Source organism: Charadrius vociferus, unplaced genomic scaffold (genome assembly GCF_000708025.1).
Source record: "Charadrius vociferus isolate BGI_N301 unplaced genomic scaffold, ASM70802v2 scaffold15, whole genome shotgun sequence".
Classification (NCBI taxonomy): domain Eukaryota; kingdom Metazoa; phylum Chordata; class Aves; order Charadriiformes; family Charadriidae; genus Charadrius; species Charadrius vociferus.
In genome coordinates this window covers 3,149,885-3,174,524 of record NW_009650064.1, presented here as the reverse complement: position 1 = coordinate 3,174,524, position 24,640 = coordinate 3,149,885, and the positions used below count along the sequence as shown (strand labels likewise).

Below are 24,640 nucleotides of genomic sequence, written 5' to 3'. Positions count from 1 at the left end.
ACATGGTGGAAACACATTCCTATTTACTTAAAAAGAAGAAATTAAAAAAGACTTACTTGGTTAATATGTTCTGCACCAGTCCACGTAAAACTGCATGTATCATTACAACACAAAACATACAAAGGAGAGTCATCTGGATTTGTACCAGAAGGACAAACCATTCCCATAAACACATCATCTTCTTTTTCACTAGAAGTTGCTTCAGCTAGAAAAACAATAGAATACCAAAGTTAAAAAAAAATAAAATAACAAAACCCCACCAACGGTATCCATACTTGACAGATGCTTGCCATTACAAAATCCCATATGGATTTAGAAGTTTGAATAAAGTCTCTTGTCACAGTTTTTTGAGAAAGCTTTCTGCTTGTCACATTCAAGGTATTTCTTACAGAAACTGCTGCAAATTCCTGACTGAAAAATACAATCACTAACTCTTCCCCAGTGTTAAATTCACTGATATTCTAATCAATTCAGTGGATCACAATTTTGAAGGATTAAAAAATAAATTTATGGCCAATATTCTTATAAGGAATACACACAGTCCTATAGGCTTTGTCACACCATAGTTCTAAACTGCTTAAGTTTCTCCTGAAGTTCAACTTCACATATGTCTCTTAAACAATTCAATACCACCATCAAAAGAGGTGGAAGACAGGAACAGGATCTAGCTTGGCATACTGCTTTATCATATCATTTTTTTCCAATTCAAATAAAGAAGTTTCAGGTGATACCTTTGTGCTACTGAAAAACAGTACCTTAATCCACTGATGTCTGTACAGCAATGAAATGCTGAAAAGACTATAAAGAACACAAAAGCAGTAACATTCATAGAAATTTATTGTACTATACACACTACAAAAGAGGAAAATAGCAAGATTTCCAAAACATGCAGCAATATACAGTGTTTTGGAAAGAGGTGTTTACCACCATCACCAGTTGCTCAAGCACATGCAAGTTCACCAAAAAAAAGCACTGTTAATAATGAATCTGCACACATACCAAACTTTAGAAGGAAACCACACACTAATAATTACTAAAACTGGTGTACCTTTAGCAATTTTCTGTGCAGTTTCTAGAATTGTAATTGCAGCAGGATATGCCCGGCCACTAACTGCCGACATAAATGGTGTCATGCCTCTTGCATCCCTAGGGGGAAAAAAACAACAGTCAAGCTAAAAACACACTGAAATTTTTAATTAAAACAGAAGTAGGAAACAAATATATGAAAATGTAGCACTGCTGATCTTGTGCAAAGAGAAAAACCAGGGACTGAATAAGCACTCTTTTGTTTTACTTCTGTGAAATAGACCTAATTTTAAGGGATGGCAGGATGCAAATACAGCCAATATTTTAACATTCTCTAATGAATGTGCCTTTAAATAGCCTTTTTAAAAAAGGCTTCTATTTAATAAATTTCAGGTGATACAACATTACAAAGCATAGTGAGAATTCATATGAAAATCCTTACTTGGCTGACAGCAATTCTCGAAGATAAGGTTGTAAAACAACACTATCACATAGTAATTTCAGTATGAAATGAGCATTTGCCTTCCGATCCTTTGATTCCACTACAGAGGGTTCGGTAGAAGGACCTGTAATGAGAAAAAAAAAATTGCAGAGGAACAGTTTTTCCTCAAAAAATGACTACCTATTAAAAGCAAATAATTCAATGTTTCACTGGGGTGATTGATCAGTAGCTTGACTATTCAGTGGTTTGCCAGTTTCAGCAATATTTCACTGAAGTACTGTAAATTTCAATTCCAAATCACATTCTGAAATACAGACAGTAATCCCAATTTCATGCTGATTACCATATTTTTACATATTTATCATTCCCCAGGTAAAAATGATTTTTACATAAAACGCAGCATGGTGCTTCATTTACTTTCTGCACACTTGTGAAATTCTCCTTCAATCCAATCTTCATCTGATAAGAGGCATTTTCCAATGCAGAAAGTCTGTGCAAGCGAAGACAGCTTTTGAGATCATTTTCCTTCTAAAGCATAATCAGATAAGCAGTATGTCCTCACCTGGTATCGTGGAGGTGCTAGGTCCTTGGCCGGTGCCAGTCGCTGCTGTGGTAAGAGATCCCACAGCGGGGGCCAGGATAAAATCAATGTCACCATCTTTCAGTAAACAGAACAGCAGGATGTATATCAATACATAAAAACATCCCTAACAACATGCTCTTTCTGCAATGTCTAACACACTGCAGGCTTTCTGTATTTAATTGGTAGTCTTGCCTACAAACGGCCACATTCCTAGATTAGTAATGTAACTCGACATTACAAAACACACTTCACAGAAGTTTGACACCAGCGTTAGAAAGACACATAGTGGATTTAAAAAAGGCTGTTAAGTCTTCAGTAAACTCTTAAAGCTACCTCCGTGACCTCTTGCTACCTCAATGACATTAGGTATTTCAGTCTCACGCTGAAATCGAAGTGATTCACCTTAGAAGCCGTCAGTTCCTGTATTAAATCTCTCATCCTACAGTCTAATGAGATACATGAGCAGACTTACCCGGATCCATTGCAGGAGGATCTGGCACCCAGCTGGGAGGAGCTATTGGTGGAGAAACCGGGTCCTGGTGATCACTTGATGAAGCACCAGCTTCATGTCTACCCAATCCAGCAGCTCTCAAGGATCTTCTCATCATTTCCCTTAATCTCAAACTGAATACAAAACCAAGGTAAAACACACTATCTCATTTTCATTTACAATTAGAACATTTTAAAGCAGAATTTCACACTGGAAAAGGGAACCAAACTCTTCTTATCTTCATTTTTCTTCAGCATAAAAAAAACATTCTATGACTCTATAAAGAAGAACGAGCAAAGAGTTTTCATTCCTGTATTCTGTTTTGTTTCAACAGATTATAACGGCCTTGGAAGAAGAGTCAGCCAGCAACGTATCAAGACAGATTTGAGTCCAGAACGCTTCCCTGGTCACCACAGCACTGTCTCTTCCAGGGAGCAGCATCTGATGGGTATTATTACCACTATTTGACATTCCTTTCACCCCAAACTCATTGGCAGGGGTGTTAAGCTTGTGCAAGGATTTGCTCTTGTTGCTGTTGTTTTTTAAAAATCCAACTGCAAGATGATGTTAATGAAAGAATAAAAACAGGGCTGGAAAGTTGGTTTTTTTCTAAAATTATTTGTTTGAAGCTACTTCACATGAAAGTACTACTTTACTGAGGACAGTCAGCAAACAATTTCAAGAAATTCTGTATCATCTTACTAGAGGGAAAGGTGGCACGAATAAGGTAGAAATCAAAGAACCCAGTGTGATACAGAGAAGTACAAACATAAAGGTGATTTTATTATTTTTTTTAAATGCACTTCCTCTTAAGAGTAATGTCTCCTACAGAATGTTGGAGGGAAGCTTCAACTCTTACCCTTATCTCCCATATCAAAAAGATCACAGTGATGAGGACTATAGCTTGGGAAGGACAAAGACATCATTTCATGTCAATTGCTTTGAATACAGAGCTAAGTAAAAAAAATTGTACTATGCCCTCATCCAGAGTGCTCTGAACTGACTAGAACTCTGTATAGATACCATTAAATTCCCTTGACATGAGCACCCCTCAGTTACCATCATGGAAAGAGGAAGAACATAAATGTCATCAGAAATTAGGATTCTGTCAGGGTCAGAAACCTATCCTTTAGAGCCATCTCGATACAAACCACTCACCACTAGTGTTATGTTTATTTCAGTATTATTCATCTGCATAAGTGACCACCTCCCTCAGAAACTCTCTTAAAAGAACAAGCCTGGGTGCTATTACAGTACTTCTGCAATCCTTAATTTTCCTTGGCAAAGAACACGAGAGCTTATCCTCAAGTTCCCTTTCCCCACAAGGAGGAGCATTTCCGCTTTATAACTGAGGAGACAATGCCCCAACCCCAGAAAACAGAATTAGTTTAGAAACATACCACCATTAGTTCTCACACCAGAAAAGGCTTCAAAAAAAAACCCCAAACACTAGAGCTCTAGTTTGGTACTTGAAGAATTGAAATCTGACTTTAAGCTTAAATAGAGCCCATTCTTAAACTAGACTGAAGGAAAGAATTAATAAGAGATTGGTAATACAAAAATTAGCATGCAAAGAAGAAAGCATTAAGTCAGTTTACCTTCTGCTGCTTGATGATCCTGCCCGATTTCCTGGACCATTACTTGACACAACGGAGATTGCATTTGCAATAGCTTCCACAGCCGAGAGCCTTTCAGCAAATGTATTCCTTTCAGAGCGCTCTGCTTCTGAAAAATTAAGAAAATGTGTTAATGCCAAAATTTCACTTGGGAAAATCATAAGGAAGCAGTATAAAGTATGAAATGTCACTAATCATAAAATGTTCCCTGCTATTTTGATTATTTGTTTTTTTGGGTTTTTTTAAATATTTACAGGGACAGAGTAGGCTTATATACAAATTTTTATTTTGGACAAGCTTAACCATGATTCTGACTGGGTTTGGTTTCTAAAAGACCATCAAGGAAGGAAATCCAAGCCACCCAAATTCCAGAACAAGCTTTCAGTTTTCAGTATCATCAAGAGACAAGGACCCATCACATAGCTGATTGCTGACACTTGCTGAGTCAAGGCTTCAAAAGCAAGGACAACCAAAAAAACCCAGAACACCACAAGACAAACCCTACACTTCACAATGAGCAGCTATGAACAACAATGCAAAGTTGTGGGCTTGTAAGATACAAAATCAACTTATGAGCATGCTTAGGAAAACCGTGTTATGAGTATAATAATGTAGCACAATCAATTTACATTAGAAAGAATGAGCATTTCTTTTAACATCTAAAACCCTAAGCATCATAACACCTAAAGGTCCTAGTCATAATGAGGACTGAATTGTGCCAAGTTCTACACAGAATATAAAAAATTGCCTAGTTGTACAGTTACAGTAAAACTTGAAACAGCCACCTGAATCAAAAACCTAAAGTAGGTTTATTTATCTACAAGATAAATAAACACTAAAGTCAGCTATACAAGGTTTGCACAGAGTAAGTCATTGCTTCTTTAGGAGCTACTGACAATTAAAGAACACATAGCCACTACATAGCAAATTACAAATCACTACAGCCGTGGATCCAGAAAGAACTGAAAGAGAAGCCACTTTCAGCATGGTACAGGCCAGGAGAGGGGCAATTTTCCTTTCAACAGAGTGAAAGGCAATTTTTGGTACAAATTAGAAGAAACAGGTGTATTTCTGAAAAAAAGAAAAAAAATCCTTAAAGTGACTCTTATCGTTCTTTCAGGACATGTCTCAAAGTTGCTATGGTTAATGCTCACTAGTGCTCGCTTTCCATTTAGATGCTTTTCAGACTGACAGTCACCATCCTCTGCACGCATATTTTCTCCACTGACAGTACTAAGACCTGGATAATTCCTTTTGGGTTTTTTTTTTTCCCTTTTCAAAACAAGAATGTATTATTAATACCTCTAACTTTGAGTTCGTAGAATAAGGTAATTCGATGGCATTTGTCAGCTTTCATAGTATGTTTATTCTTTACATCTTTCTACTCATCACTACCTGAAGTGGCAAAGATCTAAGTTTTGCTTGTGCAGGTTTCTGAGACAAAAATCACCTACTACCACAGCAGATGACTATCAGGCACTTAGCAGAATATTACTCTTGTGCCTCTAGTTCTATACTAGTTGGCCCATAGTTGCAAGTGCCATTGTATTTGTGCTGTACTCTTTTCTAAGACCCGCTAGTTCTTTTGACTCATGACCCATCACAACGTGCTTCCGGACCCCTCACACTGAGGGTCACAGCTCGAGAGTGATCCCTCAAGCAATACAACCATTCTCTGCAACAGAGGGATTTCATCTGTCTTTGGTGCCACACTAAACTGTAACTGAATTTTCACTGTTCCACTTATGAAGTTAGTATTCATTTTTGGAGACCCATCAATTGTAAATGCTCTGGCTTTAAGCGTAATTTGCTGTTCTGTTGCCTATTGAAGTCTGTCCCAATTGTCTAGAAAAAACTCAGCTTGTAGGTGTTCAGTACAGTTATCTGACATTTAGTATTGTAACTCTTTAATGATTTCACATGCTTTGGACATTTCTTTTGGACTTGTCTTTTCCAAGATCCTTTCTACTGATGAGACTGAGGAGTCTTTGCAGGTCTGGGGCCATTTTTCCTGCAATTCATTTATCAAACGCTGCAGGAACTACGGTGAAAGTAGGCACAGGATCTGTGAACAAAAAAAAAGCTTGTCCCTGCCCTCAGTATTCCCTTTCTGGCACTTAAGGAGGAATCTGTATCAAGAAGAGCAAAGGATCTCAGGCAGGTACTAGCTGGGAAGGGGCAGCATGTTCTGCCATTGTTAAGGAACATCATACCTGGAGTCTGGAATTGAAGCCTTTACTCCTAAATCAAACTTCTTTTACAGTTTAACAGGTGGCTGTATAACTTACAGACAGTAACATTAGTTACCACTGCCCTCCAGATGATGCACAGAAAATACGCTTGTCCTAATATCCATCACTAACAGTGACAGTGGAAGGTGAATGCGATTTGAATCTAAAAATATGAATCCCCTTTTAAAACAATTTTTGTGAGTGGAAAGAGAGAGGCAGAGGGGTGTTACAAGTCTACCAGGTTCACGTTTTATTTTTCAGAAAGTTAAATTACATCCAAATGAACTGAAAAAAAATGGAGGTTTACTGAAAAAACGCCAAGGTTGCAAAGACAAGCACTCAAATTAAGAAAAGGCAGACGAAGTTTGCCCATGCATCCTTATTTCAGCTTCCTTGTGTGCTTGTAGTAAAACAATCTTTAGTTACACAGTTGGGTATTGTTTGGCTGGTTGGTTTAGGTTGTTTTTTTTTTGTTTTGTTTTGGTTTGGTTTTGGGGTTTGTTTGTTTTGTTTTGTTCCTCCCCCACCCCCCCCACAACAAGACCCCTGCCTCAATCAGTGCACAGGATGGACGACACACTAAAGATGAAGGGTTGTACAATGAGCAAGCTGTTTATGCCGTTTGCTGCAACATTTGGAAGGCACGCAGCAAGGCAGCAACAGCTTGGTAAGGAGAGGGATAAGCACTGTCTTGTGTTTAACGCCACTGAACATCACTTTGGAGAACTGGAAACTATTTCTGCCACATCTAACAGCACACAAAACTTTGTGAAACAAGTTTTTACAGATGGTTGTGATACATTTTACTCATTTCTAGACAACTAAAAGGTGCCTGACTCACAGAAATAATTAACATTCACAGAACAACTAAAACTACTATTAATCCAGCTCTAGAATGAAGTCTTTTGAGATAACACCTACTCAAAAAAATGAGATCAGGCCCTAGGCTTCTCAAACAGAATCCTCAAAATTAGTTAATAGCTTTGAATACAGAAAAACTTCAGGCTATAATACCTTCAAAAGATGAGAAATCTGCAGCATTACCCCCATTTTAGAAATAGGGATATGAGGAACAATTAAGGTCTATAAATGACTAAAATTCAATGACAGCACCATACAAAAATCCCACAAGGAAGTTCATTCATTATTCAGTGCAGGGTTTGTATGGCGTGCGATAAATAAGGAATGGGGCCACACACTGAATGATGAGGATAAAAAGAAATATTGAATAGCTACCCATTCGGTGAGCACCGTCCATCTTGTGCACTGAATGAGGTAGTCCTGTGGAAAAAATAGTATGACGGTGTAATTAAAGACCATTTCACAACGCATACCCGTGTATAGCACCTGGGTAAACCTAATTCTGGCATTTCCTAATTTTTGAGTGCTTGACTTACCAACCTTGTTTATACTTTTTACATAACAGTATTTAGCAGACATTTTAAAATGGTGTCAGTAACTGGCATTAGCAGAAAGTCATTCTTTCACATTTCTTATTGCAGACATTAACATATACTATAACACTTGAAAAATATTAAATATCGTTTCTCTTAGAAGCTTACTAGTGATATAATGGGGATATTAGTGATATAAAGGTGGAAAAATACTTGTTTTCATCTAAAACTAACATGTGGATGTGGAAAGTTTGTCTTTTACAATCAATAAAAACAGCTTATCGGTCTTAACTACTGAATTCTTATAAATCCTTATGAGAGTAATAAAAATGTTGTCTCAGCACCTTTGAAAAGCTAGGACGCATCTTAGGTGCTAAATTTTAAGACACCCATATGTGAAGAATGCAGTGTTTATTTCAACGTTCTTGAAAATGCATAAAAGGTTTATTTTCAAAGTATTTTCATGATATTGTTGAGCTCACCCTCTTCCTCTTTTGTTTCTTTGTTGCTGGTTGGAAAGCATACAGACACACAAGCATGCAGAATATTGCGGTTTCCGTCACATCTGTGGCCAAGGAACGTCTGCAGCATTTGTGGATTCTGATCCAAGACAACTGCTTGTTCAAGATTCATCAGGTATTGTCTGCAAGCCTCATAGTCACATCGGAGAATGTGCTGCATTAAAGTTTGTTTCTGTACTCAAAAGAATAAAATATTTCAACAATTTAAAATACAAAAGGCAGACATACAAGTTTCCTAAGTGCTTCTAGTTTTCTGGTTTTTAAATTAATAGAAAGGTCTAAATCTAGGACATTGGCTGGAAGTCAGTGCAGGAACTATTGAGAATATGCATCATCTCAATTATAGCACTGTTAAAAACAGAAAACAGCACACATTCAGGCACAGACAAGTAAAAGAAAAGGAGAGGCTTAAGCAGCAGAAGCTACCAGGCTCACAAAAGTATGCCTTTGGCTTCATAGCTGAGTTCTTAGGATACATTACTTCTATTTCAGGACTACATGTAACATGGGAAAAGTGGTACAACTGAAAAAACTAAGGGGTCTACACTAACTAGCTCGTACATACTTATTTTAAGCAAGTAATATATATGCTGAGACGTGAACGAATAGAAGCTGTTGAAGGTCTGGAAGGCTCACTCCATATATAACAAGCTTTTCCACAGTGATGGAACACTGCACTGTGAAATCAATCTCAGTCCAGCAGGTACACAATACCTCCTGGTGGCAGCATAGCACACAACAGATCTAACTAAACTCCACCAAATCACTGACAGGTTTATACAAGTATGATATATAAATTCACAGTAGAACTATTCATACAGCACCACAGATGAGTACAGAACTCTACAGGCAATTCAAGTGAAAAAATCTTCGCTTGACTCTCATAATTGCCTAATGTATGGTCCAAATATACAGGTTTTTTTTTTTTTTTTAAAAAAAAAAAAGTAAAAGTACTGCATTCACAAGAAAAGAAGTTGCTGGATCCCTCAGAAAAACTGCACCCATAAAACAAATAAAATTGTATACTGGTAGTATACATAAAAAGGTAACAGTTTTAAAAGTAATGCCTAAGAAAATATTACTAGTTAAAAGCCTGATAGAGAGGCCACGTACCCCCAAAATGGATCTTCCACTTTACTACGTAAATTTGTTTGTGCTTTCATGTTTCTATGAGAATCTTCTGCAGAAATTAGTTTATATATATCAGTTTATTAGTTTATATAAATCATCTAAACATGTATCTAAACATGAAGCCGCTTTAAGCATAACTTTCTAAAAGCAAGGAAAAAAAGCATATAATTCTATTGTAAAGAAAATATTTTACCTCAACAGCCATAATGATAATAGCAGCTTTCTTTTTGATGGTCGAGTTAGCAGGAAGATTTGTTAAGGAATGAACACCCATTCCAAGACTACTAATAGGTGGAAGATCAAGCCAGTCTGGGTCTCGTATCCCACCCATACAATCTTTTGCCATTGGATAGATTGTACCATTTCCATCTCTAAGAATAATAGGAGATTCCTACATTTGGGGAAAAAAAAAAAAGTTTTAACATTAAGTCTCCACAATTTACAAATATCATTCCCAAAAGGTCCCGTTCTGCTTGACTGCCAACAATGAGAACAGTTGACTTAAAATTCTCATTTACGCCATTGCCTCCCATCGTTACAACTGGTGCAGCACAAGATACCAGATTCCCTTCCTCAAATGCCTCAAATGTGCTTAACATAGTAAATACTATTAAAAATACCTTCTTTATGACATACATTCATTACAAAACATTACCAATGAAACATATAGTACTTATACTTTAAGCTTACTTAAATGCTCCAGAGAAAGTTGAATATATAGAAACGAAGCATTCAAATTCAATTATTTTGCCAAAAAATGTTTCCTTCAGCTATACTAAGTAAAGTATATCATGTTTGTGGAAGTTACCAAAATGATTTTGGTATTTTTTTTCTCAGCACTTCTCAAGGATGCTTGCACAGTGCAATCAATCAGATAAAATAAACCACAAAACCTCGATATATCATTTTTAGTATCAAGTACAGATTTTCGTAACATTTCCATTTATTTTCAAGAGTAGACTTTTCACCTGACCCAATTCCAAAATATAGCTAGATAACAAGTTTGCACTAATACAGGAACTACTCTGTCAAGTTTTCTTCCCCCTTTTTTACTTTTTATTCAAGGTAGAATTTGAGTAAAATTATTAAAAGTGCTTAAGTGAGTTAGATTGCTATTCCCCTTGCGCCTTCAAAATATTAATGGTATCAGCAAGTCTTTCAAAACCCGTTTGAAGAACTATTTCTTTGCCAGTATTTGGAAAAGTCTTAGAAAAGGCTGCACCATCCCATCCAAAGATGACAGAAGTGAAGTGCAGTGAGGTTAAATGATTGAGATACAAAACCACAAACCTGTCCAGCTGTAAAAATAGCAACACTTCTCTCATTCTGACCCAAAAATGCAATGCTGCTAGTTGGGAAATTATTTTCCTGTTCAGCCTTTCCTGTGGCAAGGTCAAATATACAGTATCGAACCCAGTTCCCAGTCTTCAGAACAGCATGCACTCCTTCAAAGACACACAAAGAAAAAAGTTAATGTCTTTTTCTGTAGCAATCAGTAAAAGAACTCCTAAGTAAAGGACTTTTAAGGAATTACTGAAAATCAACGGAAACAACTGTTCATGTTAGTTTGACAGTAGTTGTTTTCCAGCAGGAAGCGAGACAGGGTATGTCCTACTTACCTTTTGAATCTACATTTACTGCTAGGATCTCTGTTTTTTCAGGAATACACAACTTTTTAGGTGTCCTTTGAAAACAGTCAGGGACTTTTGGAGTTCCACCAGTTTTTACAACCTAAAACATATGTAAAATTTTAAGATTTAATTAAGCACACAGTGCTGACATTTCAAAATACTGATTCTTTTCTCAATGTTTCACAAAGACATACCTGCAGTTCATCTATTCTGAGCAACCTACAGTCTTGGAGAAGAGAAGAAGGATCAGGATCTGAATTAGAACTGCTCTGACAATTTGCATTACTGGATGTGCCTGGAAATTTCACAGCAACGTAAGCACCATCCACTTTTAGCACCTACAAGCAAAACACATCACAGTTTTACCAAAAGCTTTGCATAGAAACTGTTGAAGTTGATTTGCTTCAAAATAAACCAGACTTTTATCAGGAAAAGAAAAAAGTTTACAATAGTCAGTCATAAAATTCTACAGCTCTTCATCATTTGTCTTGTTGTTTAGCTAAAATTACCGAAATCTTAACACTTGCATTTCTTAATGACTTCATAGGTATCCTGAATCAGATCAAAAGTCCCCCCGTTTCAACATCCTATGGCCGACAGGAACCAACACCAACTGCCTACAGAAGCTCCTACTGATACTTCCCTGATATCTTTCCAGTTTCTACCTAGCGGAAACAGCACAACTTCATGTTTAATAGCCTGGATAGACCCTTCTCTTCTTAAATTGTCCAATCGCTTTTGGAAATAAACACTATTCTTGTGGCAATGAGTTGCAAACATTAGCTAGCAGTTCAACAAAAAGCATCTACACTGAGCCTCTTACTTCTTTAAGTGCCCATTAGCTTTTGAACTGCAAGAAACAGGAAATCACTTTTTTTTTTTTTTGGCCCCATCTGTTTGGCCTCTGCTGCAGAGTCCTAGGGCTCATTCCTCAAAATGACTGTGCATAGTGGAAAAAAGAAGTGTCAGTTTATGGGTCTATTACCTATTCCTTACACTCCATGATAAAGTTCTCCACGCAGTCCCTTAGGACTGTCAGATACAGACAAGTCTATCCAGATATACTTCAAGAATCTGCATCTTTCTCTGCCCCCCCAAAGAAATGGAATTTATTCAACCCCACACTGAGACAGTAATTTCTGAGACTGTAAGCCTCTCTAAAGAGCTGCTGCCATGCATGTCTAATCAGAACTGTCAAAATAGGTTTCCTTGATATAGAAACGTCTTATGCTATCACCAACCAGCAAGGTCCTTTGAGTTTCCGGTTGAGACCATAATTTTCTCAAAAGGAAAACAAAGCTAAGAGGGACGGGGGTAGGGGGAAGGACAGAAAATGTTTTGAGTACTCGTAAGATCTCAGTATGCTCTCAGTCTTGATCAAAACTAGCCACAAGCAACCGTTAATCTTGATTAGGCCTTAATTTCTCAGTAGTTTCTACAGAGAGTGCTTATAAAACAATATTAAAGATCTAGATGTAATCAACTTTAACTAAAACATCCCTGAAAATGAAAAACATCTCTCAGATTTTCAAGATATTGTAGGCAATAAAAATCCAGGCATTTCCATGTTTTCTCCCAATTCCTCTAGCTAGGTGCAGCCTAGCAGGTGTGCTAAAGAAAAGGATATATTGCCAAATACAAAAGTATTAGCAGATTTTTTTGTAACAAAGATTATTGTGGATGGAGTCAGAGCACTTGTTTCCCACATGCTGAAACTTCACTCTAGTTTCAGAGTTCCTAGTTTTAGTAGTAGAGCATCACTGATGACTGTAAGAATACTACCCAAAAATTTCAAAATTCAGACCTTGTCAAAAGATTCACGAACATTAACTCTGATATAGAGTATACAAGACAGATTTCTATTGCAACTTGCAAGACAACACTCTAGACAAAAATCGTGATTTCTTTTTTTTTTTTAAATTTGATCAAGGTACATTTAATGTTTTTAAGGGTACCAGACTAACTTGTAAGCCCGAAATCACATGCCAATGGTTCAACCACAGCTTCTAGTCTGACATGTGGAATTTTAATTTTTTTAAATGACTAAATGTTGCTACAAAAGCATTGTAAATTTGGGCTGTTTCTGAAAACAGAAGATTCTAAATGGTCAATGCTGAGCAGAGAGTATGAAATCTTGTTTATGAAGTTTCAAATTTATAATCAGGGGTGGGGGAAGAAACACACCTGAAGAAAAGACACAATCCCCAAATACTTAATATATCCTATCTTGGTAACTAAACATTTTCTTCTACATGCTTTCTGGCTGCTATTAGTGTTATCACCTACATCACATTTCACTTACATCACTTTTCATGTGTTCAAAGAAATGCTGACAGTTTTTAAAGTGCTGGAACTGTATGGTGACTCTTTCAGAGTCAACGTGGCAAATTTTTATTTTCTTCCTCATTTTGCCATTCAAGAAGAAAATCATCTATCTTTAAAAACTGGAAAATACGTTCATTAAGATTTGGTTGAGAATAAATTCCCCTCTTCAAAGGGTAACTAAAATGCAGTTCTTTAGTTAAACAGTTACTGCTATGGCTGTTGGCTGTTACACGTAAGGAAAATAAAACTATCCGTTGATGCAAGCAGGAGCTGGAGTGAAACACTCGATAGCAATTGTGCATAGGAAGCTCCAAAGCAGAGATGTGGTATAATGGGCTGGCACTAAACAAGATAAATGAGCAACATTAACACTCCTCTTTAACTGAAATTATCTAAGTCTGAATTCATTGAAAAATGCTGTAACAAAAATAAAATGCAAGAGCTTAAAGGATTTAGACACTTTAGCTTACAGAACTAATGTACTTACACTGTTCATATTGTTAACACAAAAGTTTCATCAATTAGAAACAAGCATTTTACAGAACTACATATACAAACGTTTGCTTTATTAGGGCTAAATTAAAAGAACTGAATCAAACAAATGAATGAAAAAAGCAAGCAACAAAATGAAAGCTTAAAGATTTTTTTCCAAAAGGAAAATGCCTTTTTAGAGCATTTTCAGCTACAGGGTAATGAGATCTGATCTTTCTTTTTTATTGGAAGAAAAAAATGAATTGATAAACTGAAACAACTGAAAGATGAACATACTTGTTATTTCCTTTACCCTTACTATCAACCCGTTGCCACACTCCTTTAAACCAAAATGCCAAAGCATACCCATTGGCAGAAAGCATTCAACTGAGGTCCCTTCCTCCAAAGGAAGTGAAGGCAGGTCCTGAGCTCCACTTCTCCCCTGGTCCCTCTTACAGTTGTTCATTTAAAATCACATTAATGACAGGTTGAGTAGCCTCTAAAAATAACGTTGACTACCAGCACTTGAGTCTTTCAGAAGCAAGCCTGTTTGGATCCACTGGTAATCTTTAGAATCCTTTCCTCTCCAGAATCACCATATTCCCTCTCAAGACACAGCAACAGCAGAGCAGGGCAAAGAAATTTTTATTTCTTATCCAATCTCCTTGGTGGAAAACAGTGCAGAAAAGCCTTCTACCTCTACTCTCAAAGTAGAATGAGCACTCCCAAATAAATACTGACACAATTTTTAGTATATTTAGCTTTGAAGAATTAAAACCAGATTCCTAACAGGGATTAGGTAACTCTTCTGGGACTATATCCAGCCTGAGCTCTTTCAACTTATCTTTCTCATTGGAAAGCTTCAATTTCAAACAGAAATCAAACAAAAAACCAAAAAGTTCAAGTGACTGACTAAAATAATACAATACAAAGTACAAGCTAAAGAACAAACTACTCAATTCAAATTATGTTTCACAAAATCCCGAGGACTTGATAAGCTTGCTGGGCATAGGAACTGCAAAACTGGTAATACACATACGTCTCTCCTGATTGAGGACAACGTTGAGGAACAGAAGCAGTTTTGGGAGGCCTTGGACACTGCTAGCGGAAAGTCTCAGACCAAAATGAATCACAGCTGCCAAGGAAGAAAAAAGCATCTCCAACCCAGGTTCCCCACCCTTTTCCAGATAACCATTTAAGCCATTCCAGAAGATGAGATCCAGAAGCTAATATGGGTAAGTAGAATATCCCAACGTGCACGGGATGGACAAAATCAGCTTCTGTTCCTCTGATACCAGTGAGCAGTAACAAAGGCTTATTTTAGTCCATCTCTTTCTAAACTACACTTGAAAGAAGACTCCATCAGATTTCTCACCAATGCAGACAACAGAAGAGACAAGCACCAGGCTTTTTTATTCTATCAGTCTTCCATTAGGTGGATGATCTTACAACCGTCATCTCCCCAATCTAATGATGGACTTGGGGGGATAAAGGTTTAGTTTTGTTCCAAACCCATGAAGGATTTAAACTGAAATGAGATTGAAAGGTAACATATTCCAAGGAGAAAGATGACTAAATCCAAGAGTATATCTAGCAGACTTCGGCTTTATTCATTTCTTTCAAGACCGCCCCAACGTAAGAGCTTCTGCACTCTTGCCCCACTCTCTGGGCATTTGTTGCTTTGGCACCATACACAATCCACATTTACAAAGCAGTGTGTAAAATGCTGGTTGTACGATCTACTGGTATCTGAATAATCACAAGCAGTCATCTCAGATCTTAGTACTCAGGGGAAGGCTATTACTGTATCAAGATCAGTAAGAGCCCAGAGAGAAACAGACATGTTAGAACTTCACATCATCTACCTGCCCACCGTTCCACAAACAGAACACAACAGTGGTCTCAGAAGGATTTTAACCAAGCACATTTTGGAGACATCATGAAGTTGTTGTTTACATCCAAAAGTACAGGAACTCAAATTTTCCAGAAACAAAATTATTTCAGGAACACAGGCTCAGCATCAGTAAATCTGAAACTCTTTCCTGTCTCTAATTCCACCCCCTGAAGTCTAACTGAACAATTCTTTTTTGTGTAAAACAAAGAATTATCCAAGTATTTTAAAAGGTGGCAAACATTTTGACAGAAGCTCATGGCTATCACACTTTAGAATATTCTAAACAAAATAAACATTCCAAATTTCAGATTTCAGATTCTCTTGCTATAGGTAAAAGGACAGGAATCAATTTTTTGTTCCTCTTAGTATTTCAGATCTGAATCATTACATAAGGCAAGATTTTTGGCTTCACAGATCAATCAGTTTAGCGCAATTCACTTCACGTTGTGACCAAAAACCATCTACCAAATTACCGGTGCATACTTCTCAAATATGTCCCAATATTCACATGCTCCATGACCACCTATTTTACTCGATGACAGCACTTTGAGAGAAGCTATTGTTGCTCTGCTGACCCGATGCTTTGTAACATCAAGTACTTAACACTCAAAACAGTGCTTCAAAGCCTTTCCAATTTTCTGAAACACCAAAAGTAACTAACTCCCAGGTTACACAGGAATAGTATATTCTCATGCAGGATGCTAATGCCACTGAGGCCACCCATACTAATATATCAAAGATGTGACTTTTTAGAACGTCATTCAGTTAACAAAAGTCCGTGGAAGACCAGAAGAAAGTATATCTGGGTGGACCCTAAAAGGGTAGGACTTCTTAAGCCATGAAGTTTTAAGAGCTCAAACCTGTATGATTACGTTTTTGCAGTTTGGACCTCTGTAAACATGCAAAATTATTTACGAACAGAACAGTCAGTCAGATTGTTCAGAATTCAAATCATCTTTGTGCTTAATTCAGCTCACAACCAGCTAAATTACAAACAGTACTGTTTCACAATGATCATTAGCTACTCTGGAGCCTGTAGGAGAACACTGCAAAGAGTATCCCTTCTGCAGACTGAGGTGCCTCCAGTCTTTTCCATACAATCACACAAGTGATCCAAATTACGAACAGAACATATAACAGGGCACAAACTGTACTTCTGTTTTTAACCTGGGCACTGCTAGGCAAAAAAAAAAGGATAGTTTTGTCTGCTGCATTCTATCTAAACTCTAAAGATAAAGCATTACAAAACTGGAAAAGCAAAAGAGTAAGTGACCATACACATCCCTGGAAAAGGACAGCATGCTTTATGAAGAAGAAAAAGCATCTTTGCCATAAATGACTGATATAGAATAGACTCGGCACCAATAACTCGATTCAGAAGACAGTCCACTTACTGGTTTTAGCACTTCAGTAAAAATATCAACATATAAAAATTCAAGCTCTTCTGTATTTATTATAGTAGTTCTTCTTGATGCAGCACGTAAAGACAGACACCTTTACAACAGAAAGAGTAAAACAGTCTCTATCCTGAAAAATCTTAGGATCTAAAACAGGAAGGACAGATAAAGACAACAGGGGCTTTCCCAAAGCTAGTATGAGGCAAGCAATAGTTTCAGCACCTTCAACTAGATCTCAAAACCCCATTCACAGAAACTGAAGTGTTTCAATGATTTAAGTTGCTCCATACTCTCTTTTGCAGAAATGACCTAAACCTGATAATGAAAATTCATTGTGGTCCTCCTCCTTTCAAAGAAACTACTCAAGGCAAATCTTCCACTCCTGCACAAGTAAAACTATTAAGGATGCAGGTGAAATAGCCTTGACTAAATCCAGCTGCCTTCTGTTGGACAGTTATTTCCTCTTCTGGTAACTTTTTTTTTTTTGGATCTTCTATGAACAGGTAGAAAGCAATCCAAACTTTTTTATTTTGTGGAAAACCTTTATTGGCTTTCCTGTTGCTCTTATTTTTGAAAGCATAGATGAGAACTCTCTAGATGACCTAATCCCTCCTAACATCGCACAACAATGCCAAAGGAGAAATGTTGTATTTTCCTCTACAGCACTCTTAGTCAGAGCAAAGGTTGACTAGAGAGAAAATGAAAAAATTATAAGGTTTCTTACGGTTTTCTGCAGTAATAAATGAAATAACTTTATAGTCATATTAATGAAGCATGTCATTTCTAATCAAAACAGTTCTGTTCTTTGGTTCCCAGAACATGAGATTCACTTAAACATTTAGCTGATGTGTGGACAAGTGTGGGAGCTACTGCTCAAATGACAAAAAATAGTATTTTGGATAAAACCACATCTGCTTTTCTTAATATCGTGGTCCAAAACTTAAAGTACCAGAATGTTATTTTTGAAGATTCAGAACGTTTTATTCACAACATATTCAGTCTATTAGTCATTGTGTTATGAACAAATAAAAATGAAACAAAAGTCATAGTAGTCAGAAACATTCTCAAGAATCCCCAAAACCATGATTCTTTTAAACAGTTAGCTTATCTAAAAGGAAAACTTTATTTTCTCCCTCCCCAAAGATGGTGGGACAGTGTATTTTACACAAACCTTGCCAACAGGAACATTCTTAACGTCTTCCACAAACACAACTTCCCTCAGAGACCACTGCTCTTCATTCACTTTCTCCTCCTCTTTTGGGGCAGGAGTAGATCGTCGTCGCTCTGAGACAAAAAGTAATTACCAAAGGAAAGATTTGAAATATTTAATCAAACCATCAAAATGCAATGTGCAGTAAACACCAAACCTTTCCCCCAAAAAAGAGTACTGATGTTCAAATCTAGAAATTAACAAAAGGTTAACAAGAATATGACTTTAAAACCACTTGAAGTCAGAGTTCCTTAACAGTACACCACGCCACTTTCATGTTTTTCTATGAAATTAGCACTAATAAAACCTATCAGACAAACAAAGCTATTTGAGGACATTTAAGCAAAACAATTAGAATACAAGAAACTGTTTCGGCAGGCTCATGCTGTAAGTAACAAGACTGACATGATAAGACCCTTCATTCAGCCCTGCTGCCGTGCTTTGTATCACCCTTGCAAAAAGCCTGCTTGTCCACTATGTATGGGTTTTGGTGAACATCTAGAAGAGTAGCAAATGAGGCAGAAAATAGCTATTTGGGCCAACAGCAATTGCAGTACAGTTAGATTTGCTGCAAAGACATTATCTGAACAGTAACTGTAGTACACTCAAGATCAAATTTAAATACGTAACATGGCTAAATTAACAGTCAAGAACCTTTATCTCCTGAATTGAGTTTCTATAGCGTAATTAATATTATCAGCACGTTTAAAGTAGGAAGCAGAGAACTTCTAAGCTAACTTCAAACACTAGTTCAAAATCCTAAACAAAGTTGCAGTCAGTGAAAAATTACAGTTGGAAGAAGTCCAAAACAGAAGAAATAAGTAGCAAAAGGCTCTACTAGTACAATTAATTAGTACTGCATATCTGACCATACAAGATTCTCGGTCACTGAATGAGAGCATTTGATTCTCTAGGTGAACACTTCTTAAACTGCAGTACATGAACAATTAGAAGAAACAGAAGCAGAGAGAAGATTTCTTCAAATGATGGCACTGTAATTAACCCTTTAAAAATGTATGGTTTAAACGCAGGAAAAAAGCTTAAGAGGTCAGTTACATGAATTCTAATACAGCCTGCATTTAGGTTTTAAGTACAACTTGTACGATAAAACTTCATGCACTGCTTTTGCATGTTAGTGAAGAATGCCTGGTTTTAGACATTTTATGTAAGAGATGCTTTATGCACTGGCAAGGCAAGCTGTGCAAGAACAGCTTAAACTTAAAAGCAATTTTCCAAAGCAAATTCAACTTCTGGGCTGCAAATAAACTCACTATCACTTTGCAACTAAACATAAACAACTTCACCTTCAGACTTGATCACCTCCTGAAAATTACTTTTGATTCTGAGAAGTGCGTGCTATGCTTGCTTAGATACACCTTACATCAAAGTAGTCACTGCTTACACCAATACATTTAAATTTAACGCTGACAATTCACTGATCAGCTAAAGTCTATTACAAAGGCCTTTACATACATTGTCATTTGGACTGAAAGACCAATAAGGACTTTTAATCAGATTCTGAAATTAATACAGAATCTTTGTAGAGCTGTCTTTTATGAAAACTTCTTGTCTACAAAAATATTTTATGTTACTATGAGCTACACGTTACTTACTATATGGCATTGATGCACTACTTGCTATTGAAGATGCATCACTACAAGTGGAAGCTGGGGATGGTGGAGGACCCATCTCAGTTTTCACTGGTTCCTGTTTGCTTTCAGGTCTAGAATAAAAAGGGTTACTTAGAATGAAGAAAGAAAAAGGTGAAATCTTTTCTGTGACAATGGACAAAGTGTTAGTGTGTCCCAGCCATGTTAATTTTTTTTATTCTTCTTAACAAAACCAATACTTTAATGAAATAACTCCTTACTTGGGAATAACCACCCTTAACTGACAAGGCTATACATCCAATGTTGGGAATGGTGCTGTGCTTCTCAAGTCAGGGATTAGCTTTATAACATTAACTGAGCATAGACACAACATTACAGAAAATAAACATCCTTACATATGCTTCATTTGAAGACAGGAAGAATTATTAGCTTTATACAGTAACCTGGAACTCTAGAACTGCTAAACTTTTTCAAGCTCTTCTTAAAATGGTTTAAATGTGGTTTTAAGAAACATGTGACTGGCAATTGTCAACCCAATCATTTTTAGGTGTTTTTTTTTTTTCCAAACTAGAAAGGGGCTGAAACAGGTCTCAATGCCATGAAGAAGGGACAGAAAACAGTTAGTTCCATAACAAAACCACTTTCAGTTATTTAAATATAAAATTTTGGAAACGTTATGAAACACTGAAGGAAAGTCTTCATTTAATATTCCTTTTGCATTTCTCATTTCCATAGTGGTTTCACACAACTGAAACGCCTTTCCTGCAGTGAGCGTTTCTGCACATTTAACTAAGTTTACAAGAAAGGTAGAATCTTATAAAGAAGGCAAAAAAATCAAACTGATAAAACCTGACCTTTCTTCTTTTCAATTTTTAATCAATCACTAAGTCAAGAGTATATCAAATATATGTTCTGTGAGTATGTTTGTGTGTTCTCAACACTTACTTTGCCTCAGTAGTTTTGCTAGCTTTCTCCATGTTTTTCAAGCTCTCAGGTGACCGAAGCTGAAATCGACAACTGTCATTCATGTTCCAAACAGATTCCATTAACACACCCACTTTAGGAATTCCAGCACTGATTGAAAAAGCAACTGCTCCAGCATGATAGAGGGGGTTATTTCTTAAACACACCTACAGATAGAAATATTTATTTCTATGAGAACAATGGATTATACTAACGGAAATCACATATGCATGCATTTCCTTGGTGACATGTAGTAGACAAAAAATAAGAAAACTTATGGAACTAGATGAAGAAGAAAGTCAGCATGATGTATTATGTACTTTGCTAGGAAAAAAGAGGCTGTTGTGCAATTCACAGCTGAAACCAACAGCTTTAGCAATGCAACTGTTCAATGTATAGTATTTAGATGCTCAGCCACAAAAGCAACAATTCATCCAACAACAAAGACTCATCCCAGAGTTGATTAGAATGGATTGGGAACCAAAAGAAATGTGCTCCCTGGGAAGAAGCTGTTCTGTCTCATACTAGTTCTGATTCTAATCACAAAAAGAATCCTACACCTCTGTATCAGCTATTTACCTTTTTGGTAAAGGCTTCAAACCCACTGCATAAATAAATCACATCCAGGCTCTTAATATTGCAGGCACTTAGATGCCAAATCATTTACAAAGCTATGTGCTCTACTGAGAATCGTATTTCTATCTTTACTTTCTCTCAAAATACAGAATCAGTAGGTAAGTTAAAACAGAAGTACTTTGTATGAATACAGTTTCTTCCTCCATGTTTGCAGCAATAATCGTACTTGTAAAACAATAACAACACTAACAGGACACATCAATTTACAGTCATATAATTAAAACATACAAACAAACATACATAAAATGTTCACGCTGCATTTTTGATACAACTTCTATGCGTAACAACAATAGAACCTAATTTGTTTTGTTTTGTTTTGTTTTAAGAACAGGCTGTAAGCACATCATATAGCCCTGTAAAAATGCCACTTGTGACAGCTGCACTTGCCTGGGTTCCAACAGTTATGTTTGGCATAGAGGAGATACCAGCACTGGACTTCGGCTTTTTATTTTTTGCTCTGGCCTTTTCTAGCATTTTCTTCCTTTGGCTGAAAGGAACTACACCCCTGTGGAAAAACACAGATTATTTTTTAAAAGGTTATGAAAGAAATGCTTTTTTTATAACTTTGAACATTTTAATCCTTCTGTTTAATGTAGTCATGATCAAACAAACAGGTCTCTGTGCCACCTTGTCGAAAATCTCAAAGCACTGTAGAAATGACATCTTCTTCTATATTTACTCCCACTTTCCAAAACGTAAGGGTGGAAGGAGGGAGAGGGAGAGTACGTAAGACATCACTGCCAAATGGCTTTCCTTCCCGTCCAAAATTTCTTCAAGACCCCCAGTCACAGCTTTCAAATTGTGGGTTGTCCCCTTGGAATTTGAAGATACCTTTCCCACGACTAGTGATGATTTCCAGAATTTGCAGTCATTAGGGAACAGGATAATCTTTGTTTTTAAGTTCTAAAAGCCTCGCTTTCTCTCTAGGGACATGGCTGAAGGAGTCTAGGACTCTTATGACAGACTTAAACTGGAAGAGGGGAAAAAAGGACACTTCCTTTGTAATTGGATCCACTCAGTTTAGATGAAAATAACACCTACGTACACAGTTAGGCATGCTTATTATTTTAATACTTCATATTTTAGCCTGTGGGTTATAGACTTAAGATGCTTTTATTTGAAAACCTCCTTCAAGTTAAGTAAAACATGAAAAGCATCAGTCCTGTGGAATGCTGGAAATCAAAATCATGTCCACTGTACTACAGACCATTGTAACTAAGGATATCAATAGTAACAGAAGCTTCTGTCTACATCAATCTGATTAACATAAAATCACCACTGCTGACATTTAACCCTTCTCAGAAAGGACGTGCTGGTTAATAAATAAATTGCTTTCAAAGATTACATGTAAATGCTAATAAGTCTTTTTATATATTGCAACGATTATTCTAAAAGCAGTAAAAATGGCAGGTTCTAATAGCTAATCTCCAATGTTACGGCTTATTAGTTTCTATACTGAGAGTAATTACTCTGAGGTATGTCAGCCGTGACATAATGAAAGGGTCAAGAACCAGAGAGTTGTAATTTTGAGATTTGGGACTAGACGTTAGAATAAATTATGGCTGTGTTTAAGTTTACAAGCCTAGCTACAATTCTACTTAAATATTTTCCAGAGAGTTATTAGAATTTAATGAGAAAGCTGTTTCAGAGAATCAATTTTCAGTGCTCTGATTTCCAACTCATCATCAAATATTTAACTCATCCATGCCTAAACCTACTTATCTTTGGGCATGATACGTAATGCAACGACTCCTGACACACTGACAGAAATAACGCGTCCTGACAATGCATGAGTAATATTCACTGAATTCACTCAAATTAGAAATTAATTTCAGAGCTCTTTGGGGAGTGTTATTTTGGGGGGGTGGTGGTGGTGGTGGTGTATTTTATTTTAAAATAAGCTTCTTAATTATCAAATTGTTAGCTTAAATATTAACTAACATTTCACATTTTACAATGTTTAAAAGTGTTACATTTTAACAAGCTCCAGAGGGAACATGTGATGTTATTTCTCCCTTCTTTAAGATTTGGATCACAAAGTAACAGGCCAAATTTTCCTAACAGACCCTGACAGAAGAATGCGGACCTCATTTGTGGGTAAGTTTGTTCCATATTTATAATCTGAAAAAGGCCTGAAAGGCATAAAGAAGGTTATTTTCTTATACCGCATAGTACTGATATATCTGCATACAAAAGTATTTATACACATCCCCTAAAACAATAACCTTATTCTCTTAAAGATGTTATAATTGGATCCAAAAGCTTTAAGCATTAAAGAATACACGTTAAAAAGGGAATCTAAGCTCAAGTGCAGAGTTACAGGACTCAGCACAGCCGTGGTTCACTATTTTTGCAATGCTCAGAGCCAAGGACATGAAGACATCCATGTGTTATACATAAACACACTATTTACTTACCACCAATACAAGTTGTTCTCCAGTTGAGCACATGTATAAAGAGCACAACAATGTAAAGAAACAATCCGTTCTCCCTGAAGCTCCGAGTACGTCTGCGCAGTGTGTTCTAATTTAGAAGCTACAGAGCTTAAAGTTTCATCTACCCATGTAGCAACCTAAGGGAGAAGGGAAGAAAGGAACAGAGAAGGTAGGAGAAGAAAAGAAAAAGACAAGTTGCACCTTAGTTTCACCTTTAATGTAGTTTTTACTGGTTTTGAAAGGGAATTAAAACAAACAAGCACCAATGATTCCCTTTGGGATTTTATCCCCTACCACCTTACCACCTTTTCTTTCCCCAGAAAACAGCTTTTCAGGTTTATTTTTTTTTCCTCTATTTCCAGTCCCCAACAAAAGCAAAAAAGGTAAAAAAAGTACAGAGAGGTGCCATAAAAATACTTCAACAAGTGTACGTACTTTACCAAATCAGTTTCATGTTCACTCTTAATGGGGCAGAAAAGCATATTTAGATAAGTTACTTTACAGCACTGAAAGCTTCAATGCCCTTAGTTTTTCTAGTAAACACATACAGAACATTAACAAGCTTCTCTGTTCTTAAACTAGCGTCAGTTTCTACTGTAACAGCAAAAATTCAAATATTTCAAATAATCAGGTA

General features: G+C 36.7%; 1 protein-coding gene across 1 annotated transcript in view; it reads right to left on the bottom strand.

Moving 5' to 3' along the window:
* The window catches only part of UBR5 (ubiquitin protein ligase E3 component n-recognin 5), a 72,784-nt gene that overhangs the window by 26,357 nt on the left and 21,787 nt on the right, over positions 1 to 24,640 (bottom strand). The window contains exons 11-27 of the mRNA XM_009891818.1: positions 23,989 to 24,143; positions 21,959 to 22,076; positions 20,918 to 21,102; positions 19,976 to 20,085; positions 18,324 to 18,436; positions 11,260 to 11,403; positions 11,054 to 11,165; positions 10,725 to 10,879; positions 9,628 to 9,825; positions 8,265 to 8,475; positions 7,625 to 7,669; positions 4,140 to 4,266; positions 2,524 to 2,675; positions 2,031 to 2,126; positions 1,469 to 1,592; positions 1,049 to 1,146; positions 57 to 205 (exon numbers count right to left, since the gene is read on the bottom strand). Coding sequence (XP_009890120.1) covers positions 57 to 205; positions 1,049 to 1,146; positions 1,469 to 1,592; positions 2,031 to 2,126; positions 2,524 to 2,675; positions 4,140 to 4,266; positions 7,625 to 7,669; positions 8,265 to 8,475; positions 9,628 to 9,825; positions 10,725 to 10,879; positions 11,054 to 11,165; positions 11,260 to 11,403; positions 18,324 to 18,436; positions 19,976 to 20,085; positions 20,918 to 21,102; positions 21,959 to 22,076; positions 23,989 to 24,143 — 2,292 coding nt within the window. The remainder of the gene's footprint in view (positions 1 to 56; positions 206 to 1,048; positions 1,147 to 1,468; positions 1,593 to 2,030; positions 2,127 to 2,523; positions 2,676 to 4,139; positions 4,267 to 7,624; positions 7,670 to 8,264; positions 8,476 to 9,627; positions 9,826 to 10,724; positions 10,880 to 11,053; positions 11,166 to 11,259; positions 11,404 to 18,323; positions 18,437 to 19,975; positions 20,086 to 20,917; positions 21,103 to 21,958; positions 22,077 to 23,988; positions 24,144 to 24,640) is intronic.